Raw genomic sequence first — 9102 nt, forward strand, 5'->3', positions numbered from 1 at the left:
GTATCTTAAATATTAACTTCCTATCAGATATACATTCTGCAAATATTTTATTCTATATCAGAGATTTACTGTAATTTTGATATTTCCTCTGTTGGGCATAAGCTTTTTAGTTAGATACAGTCAAACTTGTGTATTTTTGCTTTTGTTCCCTGTGCTTCTGGTGTCAAATCCAAAAGCTTGTTTCCACGACCCTGTGTTTCCCTCTGAAAAATTTATTGTTTCTGGCCTCACTTTAAGTCTTAATCCATTTTAATTTGATTTTTATACATGTGTAAGCTAATTTAATTTCATTTAGAGTGCTTCATACTGTTACTTGCTAAAACCTTATACAAATACTTCCACAGTTATCACTTATTATATGCATTGTTTTCTACTTGCCAGCTAGATTCAGAATTGGGATAGAGGAGAGGGACCACTTGAAACTCATTCTTCCAGAAAGTAGTATGTACCAAAGTGGATACTAAATAAGGAAATGAAGCTAGAATGTGTTGCTCATGGCAACACTTATAACTACAGAAGCAGAAATGCCATTACATGAAGGCTAAGAAAGAAAGCAGATCTCTAAATATTTCTCAAATATTAATGATAAACATCTTAAGGAAGAACAGGAATTCTATTTGGTGTGGACCCACATAAAGATTGTAAGACAACAATAAATATCGAGCCATAAAAGCCCCCTGAGCCCTAAAGTCATCACACTATTAACAGCCCACTCCTTCCAGTGCAAACTCTGTAAGAGCAAAGTCTCCAGGGAGAACAGCATTGCAGATTTTTGGTCACCATTAATGGAAGAGGTAGGGAACAAGTTCACAAAGACATGGTGGACAAACTACCTCCTTCTATTTTCCTTTCCCCAGACAGATCTCTATGAGACAATACAGGCAACTAAGGCTTTAAGAGATCAGGGGAAAGGAGCAATATTTCCAGTATAACATAGAAAGAAAACCTTGGGGAGGAGAGGAATCTATAAGCAGGAGAACTTGGTGGACTAAGGCTGTGAGGTTCTGGGGAAGGAACTAAAGAAAGCAGAAACACTTATGAGGAAGGCTGAAAAATAAGTAATTAAAAAAATAGCAAAAACCTAACCCTTGAACCAAAGTTTCACTTAAATCCTTTTATGAGTGGTGAGTAAGGAATAGAAAGCAGAAAGTTTCCCACATACCTTAACTATTAACAGTCTCCCTTCTTTCACAGAGTCCAAGATACAGGTGTATTGGCTCAAGGGCTGAACTAAGTAAGCAAGCGCTCATTTCTTTATATCTTAAATGCCTTGTCTTCCCACATTCCCTCATGAATAAAAGACAAAAAAAATAATGTACACCATTGCAATGAAAAATAATTTTATTAGGGAGAAGTCAAATGCTCAAAGGCCTTCATAAGTTTCCCAATAGTAGTTGTTCTCTGGGGCAAAAGGCCTTTTGTATGAGATGGACAGCAGGAAAGGTAGCTTAGTGGTATTTGTGAGCCAGGGCATTGGCCACTCCAGTCACCACCTTCTGAAAAGCAGCCTGCACCTGCGGGGTGAAATCCTTGCCCAGGTGATGGGCCAGCACAATCACAATCACATTGCCCAGGAGCTGTGGGAAAAAAGAAGAGGTGTGAATATGGTTAACAGAGAGTCTGAGCAAGAACAGAGAATATTCCAACCTCATCTCCAGCTGTGCTTATTGTTGTAATAGCAAACTAAAAGCAGAATGATAGCTGAACTTAGCTGCTGCTAATAGATAAGACTTCTTCTGTGTCTGTCAGAATTTATATGCATAAGTTTTCTTTCCTATCTCCTTAATCCAGGAAATTAATTTTCACTGTTATTCTTTAACACTTTTGACAATTTTGTCTTCCTAGCCTTGAAAGAGAGATCAGAGACTATTTTAAAGAAGACAAAATTTTAAATGTTAGTTAAAAGATGAAAGATTTTTAATTTACAAATATAATACAAAAAGTTTAATGAAAGAAGACAGCACAGAAATTGTAGAAAAGAAAAACTGGAAAATGAAAATGAAATGAGAGGAAACAATTATTGTAAGTAAAGAATGAAAGGTCAACTGTCCCAAACACCGATGCCTTTGCCTTCTGCTATGAACTTATCCTTAGGAAGGGAAAGGAAGGATCACATTGAGGGATGTCCTAGACTCACCCTGAAGTTCTCAGGATCCACATGCAGCTTGTCACAGTGCAGCTCACTGAGACTTGCAAAGGTGCCCTTGAGGTTGTCGAGGTGTTTCAGGCCATTGCTAAAGGAATCAATCACCTTCTTGCCATGCGCCTTCACTTTAGGGTTGCCTATAACAGCAGATGCAGAGGACAGGTCCCCAAAGGAATCAAAGAACCTCTGGGTCCATGGGTAGACAACCAGCAGCCTGAGGGGGTGAAAAGAGCCAGGTCATGGAGAAAGTCAGTGCCTGTCAGAGATGTCTGTCTCCACATGCTCAGCTTCCATTCCCCTCCTCACCCCAATCTGCCTTGTGACATGGATACTCACCTGCCCAGGGCCTCACCACCAACTTCATCCGCATTCACCTTGCCCCAGGCAGCATTAATGGCAGCCTTCTCCCCATCAGTCAGATGCACCATAGTGTCTGTTTTATGGGTTGCTAGCAAACACAAGTGTGTCAGAAGCAAGTGTAAGCAGCAGCTGGCCCTGCTCTGTCCTTTATGCCCAGCCTTAACTCTTGCATTCCCTGCCCTAATGAGCTCATTGGCCAAGACTAGGGTGTGGCTCCTTAAATCATCCTCCTGGGCAACTTTACTTATATGAAGTTTGGAATAACTGCCTTTTAGGTCTTTAGAGATTATTTACCTAATTTCTTATTTTATAAATTGGGAGAGGAATCCCAGAAAAATAGAACAGATTTGCCTGTTGTGGTTCAGCACAAGAGTATATGAATGTATTTCTTCCTGTTTCTGCAGAATATGCAAAATAACCCACAGACAGAATGGATAAAGGCTCTGTCATGGTTCTAAGTATGTCTTCTTTCTCCTGGTTTGGATTAAATCCTCCTGGTAAGAAAATAAATATTCACTCATTCATTCATTTGTTGATTTTTTTCTGTGTGTGTTTGTATTAATTTGGTCACCTAATCAAATAAATGATGTTCCAAAAATAGAATAAATCTGAATCCAAACATATTTTGTGTAATAATTTCTTCATTAGGTTTTATGACCCAGACATGGAAACATAGAGACCACCTAATACAATACAAATAAAAATTAATATAAAGCCATTTAAAACACTAAGTTGTGTATAGTATTAGCAGAAGCAACATTTTCAAATGGGAGACTAATGAGGGATGGTTCTACCTGGAGTCATCTGGGAAAATGTGAAAGCAGAGAAGATCCTCTGATTTAAATCTAGTAGTTAGAAGGTGACAAGACGTTCTGCCCTTGGCTATGGTTTTCTTTCCCTGCTAAGCCTCTAGGAATGCTGTGTTTGAGAATCATGTCCTTGGTTAAAATTCTTGCCCTCAGTCTCTTTTTCTCTATATATGTTTTCTTTTTTTCTCCAGGTTTTCCAATAGTGTTCCCCTTCCCCTTCTTCTTTGTACCACATAATACAGTGCTAAGTTCTCAGGATAGTACAAACTTCTGAAGTGTGAAGTTTGGTTTTTGTTATTAAAGATACAATTTTAAAAAGCAAAGGCAATCAACATTTTCCAATGACAGTATAAGATTTCAACTTTCCTGGAGGACTCTCTTAGTCATCTTTCCACTTTCTATCATCTCTACCTCCTGGAATTTGTCCTTCAATTATATTCCCATTTCCGTTTAAAAGGGGGGCATGCTTTTTAATTTCTCTTACCATGTTTCTACTTTATAATCTCCTCCTGATTCTGGGACCCCAAAATGTAGAATCTTCCTTATTTTCCCTTGTTGTCTCTGGCAACACATGTTTCACAGAGAGAGCTCATCCTCTCAGCTCTAATACTTTGAAACCCAATTACACTAATATTTTTAGGTTACCCTGAAAAAAGAGGTATTCTGTATTTGTTGTTATTCCAAGGAAATTAACAACATTTTTATTTTCTTTTTTCCTGGGATAAGAGGTCTTTCAAATATTTTAAATGATAAAAAAAAAGATTCAGCTTCACCTTTAGATTCTTGGGTTTTATTATATTAAAATTTGAATTAGTCTTATAACTGTTTTACATCTAGATTATTTTCAGTATCCCTTTTTACATCTCTCCTGCCAGAGGTCAGGTATGTAGATGAGGTATAAATGTGTTATGGGAAATTCTGTTGCATCTTTTGCAAGGATCTTGTCCCTAAAACCTGTATTTCTTACTAGAAATGCTATAGAAAAAATTCATAAAAATTTTCAAAAAATTCTGTAAAGAGACAAATTGTCAAGCTACAACTTTGCATTCTTCTTTGACAGAAATTAGCACTTTTTAAGATTCCCTTATCTTTTTCTGTGCTCTGAAATGTTTCTCCTAAATTCTATGTTGTTTCTTCCTCAATGACTGTCTTATGGCAACTCTCTTCTACTGTCAACTGCTGCAGATACTATCATCCAGGCCTCAGAACAGGGAAGCTGATTTTAGGACTGCTGCTCACTGTGACTTGTGTGGAATCAGAAATTTTCTTCTTTTGCCCGGTTCTGTACAGACAAGCCTGTAAGTTATCATAAGACTATCAACAGTTCAGGTATAGATAGCCAAAACTAGTTATAAGAAATCATGAGTAGTAATAAATGTGGTTATGTTCAGAGACTCAGGCTCAGATCTGGACCATTCAAGAATTCAAGTGGGGCTGGTTTCGTGGCTCAGTGGTAGAACATTTCTGCCATACATGTGAGGCACTGGGTTTGATCCTCAGCACCACATTAAAATAAATAAACAAAATAAAGGTATTGTGTCCATTTATAACTTTAAAATATATATTTAAAATATAGAATTCAAGCTCCATGAGGCTCACTTTCCTCTTCACAGTTGTGAACTCACTTCGATCCTGCAAAGGTCCCACAGCACCCCTGATACCAGCCCCCACTGACCACCCAATATACACACCAGCACAGACAAGTACTAAAAACCCTCAAAGAAGAAGAAGAAGAAGAAGAAGAAGAAGAAGAAGAAGAAGAAGAAGAAGAAGAAGAAGAAGAAGAAGAAGAAGAAAAGACAAGTCTCAAAGTTTATTTTCTTTCCTCCAATTATTCAAGCTTTATTATTTCCTAATGTTCTGGACAAGAATGGGCCTAATTTGAGTTTATCAACAGGATGAATATTAACTTCCTTCAAAAAAATCAGGACACTCATCCATTGGAACATGGTATCATTATTTGTTTAAAAAATGACACTCAACTAGAATATTTTTGTATATGCTCTGCAGTTTAGTTTCCACTAATTCAAGCAAAGTCCAACTTCTTGCTACAGTCTTCTCTCCTCTCTTGGTGACCTCAGCTTAACATCTTCCCAGAAAAAATGAAACAGCTACAAAGACAAGCAGAGTTCCTGGAAAGAACCCCCCCACACACACAATAGTTTGAGAGTTGATAGTTTCATTCATTTAAAAAAAATGCTATATCTCACTGGAAAGCAATGTAGTCAACAAAATAGAACATTGATAAAATATATCTAATTATTACAGAACAATTGACAGCCTACTCTAGAACATGCCCACTGATGTTTTCTCCCTCAGGCTTAAGAGCTCACTCAGCATGAGCTTCTGTTTACCTCATGAAGTGGGCATAGTGTTGATGTATGCAGAGGGGCCATCTTCTCTAAACCTGAATTAGACCTTCACCTCTTTAGAGCTAAAATCTTGGCTTCAGTATGTGAAAAATAATTACAAATATGTAAAAATAATTCACAAGGCCAAACCTTCACTGCCCTTCCCTGAGGCTAAAGACTTTGATAATCTAGGAGAACATTATGCTATATTCTCTTTATATTAAATTAAATTATTTTAAAACTTTCTGTGAAATGAAACTGACAATATTGCTTTCCTTTCACTCCCCTTTTAGACACACACACTCACACACACCTCTTTTCACCTTTGACCTCCACACCATCAACGTGACGATTCAGCGTCGGGATATAGTCATCATTCATGCTGAACAGGAAGTCCCATCAATGTCATGTTCTGAAATGTACAATGTGAGAATTTTTAGGCCCAACTTATTTCTTTTATTCAATATGGAAGGAATAGGAGAGGATACATTACTAAAACATTCTTTTATTTTTCCCCTTTCTAAGATTATGACATCCATCATCTCTTTATCTGCTTTGAAATACTCTCAAAGCCTCTTATGCTCCTCCTCGTATCTGACTGTATGAGGACTTAACGATGCTCAGGAATGTGACAGTGATCTTCCTAAAATTTCTCTGGAGTAGCTCTGCTCCTGGGATGTGAGTCTGTGGTTCTTGAAGATCCTACTCAGCAATGTGTGTCTGGACTGCTGTGTACAATGTCCTGAGAAGGAAAATGTGGATATACCAGGGCCTCTGACCTTAGACACAGGTGGAACCAATGAAGGGCAACTCATTGTCAATGTGTCTTGGCAGAACTTGTGAAAGCTTTATAACAAAAGAAGATACCAGCATTTGTTTAGGCTTTCAAGTAACTTAAAAAGTAACAAACAAGAGGATGATATAGATTTAAAGAAATGGATACAAGTTAGAAATTTCTACAAATCCATCTAAATTTACTGAGAGCAAAAACCACACACACAGGAATAAATGGAATTATCTAGGCAGAAAGCAAATGACTGATTTTAGAGAGCTTTAGTTTCTTGGATGGTCTATAAGATCCTTTCAATATTCAGATTTTCCCCCAACCTGGAATTTTTGAGACAAGGAATAATGAGTCACTCATTCATTGATTATTCCCCTGAATAAATGTTCAATTATTGCCTATGTAAAAATTTGGTGCAAGGCACACAGTAGGCATGCAAGATTAAAAAATAAGTAGAAATGTTTAGGAAGGATGATGTACATGTATGGAAGATGGGAAAGAGAAGAAGAATAGAAGGAAATACCAGGTCCAGGTATATGCATATATATTTGACTAATTAGTGTTATGGTGGGCTGTCTCTTAGCAACTATTGCTGCATTCCCCACCCTGGTGAGCAAAGTGGCCTAGGATTTGGCAGCTTGTTGGCTTGTAAGGATGAAGGTGTACCCGCATTCTTCAGTTCACTTCAACTGGCTCTGACGTTGGCCATTGTAGCTTTTGTGTGTCTGGACTCTAAAATCTTGTGCTCCTTATGCTTATGTCCTAAACTCATCTCATTCAACATTTACTTCTGCAACTATATCTCCAGTTTTATTTAGAAATGTGACTCAGTCTAATAGAGTGGAAAGTCTTCTAGCATTGAACTCATCCAATTCAGTCATTTTATATATTTTGTATATAGGAAAGCAAGTCTGGGGCTGGGAGTATGACTCAGTGGTAAAATGCTTGCCTTGCATGTGCAAGGCCCTAAGATTGACTTCCAGCACTGCAAAAAATAAAAAGGAAAATGAAAAGAAAACAAGTCTGTAGAGCAGGAATATTATAAATTAACTGTGTACAGATTTCCTCCTTGTCTTTAGGAATTTTTGATTCTAGGAGTATTTTGAAGTGGTATAATGGATAAATATTTTATCATAGTTTAAACCCTCTTTGTTCCTTATTTGGGTAATTCTTTCCTGCTACAAGATTCTTATTTTCTCTTCATTTTTTAAAAATAAATGTCCATTAAAGAATGAAAATTAAATGAAGTGTCTCTTTTCCAGCTACCGAGATCGATTTTGGGAACATGGATAATAATAGGAATGTTTTAGTAAGAGATAAAAGAAAATACAGATACTTATAGTTGATTAAAATTATGATAAAACAGGAGAAAGAACACAGAAGAAGAGCAAAGTATATTTATCTCATTGGGTGAGGTTACATCTGACAGGTTATCTAGGAAAATGATAGTACAGAATTTTTCACAAACATATTCTTAAGAATCAAGTGGAATTACATTCAGGGATGAATATTTAAAAGACATTTTACACTTTTTTCAACTCAAAGTAGTACTATAAAAGCAGACAAATTCACATCCATCCTCATAGTAGGAAGGGGAAGAAGAAGAAAGAAGGAGAAAAACAAGAAATGGAGAGAGTGAAAGAAGGGAATAAAAGGAATGAAAGGAATAAAAAGGAAACAAAGAGAAGGATGAAGGCATGGACGGATGGCTGGAGTGGAATGCAAGAAGAAGGGGGAAGAAAATAAAGGAAGGGAGAGGAGATGATGGTGCCATGTTATTGAAATTTATAAGCTGAATTAAAATAATCAGAGATAAAACATCAAACCATATGGTTTTATTTATATATAGAAAGGTCAACAATGTGGCTGGGGTTAAAATCTGAAAGGAAAGTTTATATTCTAGGGTAGTGGAAAGGAGCCATGCATGATTTTTAAATTATCTTATGAACTTTTTTTCCCTATAAACAGCAAGCAAAAAAAAAAGGTATTGAATAATTCAAGAAAGAAGATAGCATGATTTGATTTGTATTGTTAAAAGACTGTTCTCTCTTCTGTGTATGGTTGGATTTTAGAACTGGGGTGGTGTTGCAGTACAAAAGAAAATTCGATATTGAGCTGTGCCAAGTTGGTGGTGTTAGTGTGAGGAGGGCAATACAAACAAAGGGCAAAGTTTGCTAGAGAAATATTAGAACAAGATCAAGAGCTCAGTCTTGGGCTTATTATATTTGATGCACTCTTGAGTAATCCAAAAGAAAATATTTAGATATTTAAAATTGTAACTAAGAATATAGCCAGGTCAAGAGTACAGAATGGAATAAAGCATACAGAAACAGAACACAGCATGTGGTGTAAACCAAATAACACTATCTGTTTAAAAATGACAGAAAGTTCTCTTTACTAAACCTCCTTGAAATTTTATACCATTTGATGAGGTGGGGATTATCCCATCTGATAAGGAAGGAACTTGATTCTTTAAAATGTTAAGTAAACTTTTGAGGGACTCAGGGCTATTTTTTATCTTTATTAATTGTGAAGACTTGACTTTTCATTTCAATTCCCTCTGCCTGTTATGATTTTACACAATAGGGATATATATATGTGTGTGTATATATATATATATATATATATATATATATCCTGAACAGATTACTT

The 9102-nt window shown here is 36.5% G+C and overlaps 1 protein-coding gene across 1 annotated transcript; it reads right to left on the minus strand.

The window, feature by feature from the left end:
- Positions 1-1323: 1323 nt before the first annotated feature.
- On the minus strand, positions 1324-2647 carry LOC143391381 (hemoglobin subunit beta). Its single transcript, XM_076844081.1, has 3 exons — positions 2483-2647; positions 2138-2360; positions 1324-1577 (listed from the first exon to the last, which is right to left on the minus strand). Exons 1-3 carry the CDS (start codon positions 2572-2574, stop codon positions 1449-1451), a joined length of 444 nt encoding a protein of 147 aa, XP_076700196.1. The 5' UTR covers positions 2575-2647; the 3' UTR covers positions 1324-1448.
- Between the last annotated feature and the right edge of the window lie 6455 nt (positions 2648-9102).

The sequence above is a fragment of the Callospermophilus lateralis genome, chromosome 2, assembly GCF_048772815.1.
Source record: "Callospermophilus lateralis isolate mCalLat2 chromosome 2, mCalLat2.hap1, whole genome shotgun sequence".
Lineage (NCBI taxonomy): Eukaryota > Metazoa > Chordata > Mammalia > Rodentia > Sciuridae > Callospermophilus > Callospermophilus lateralis.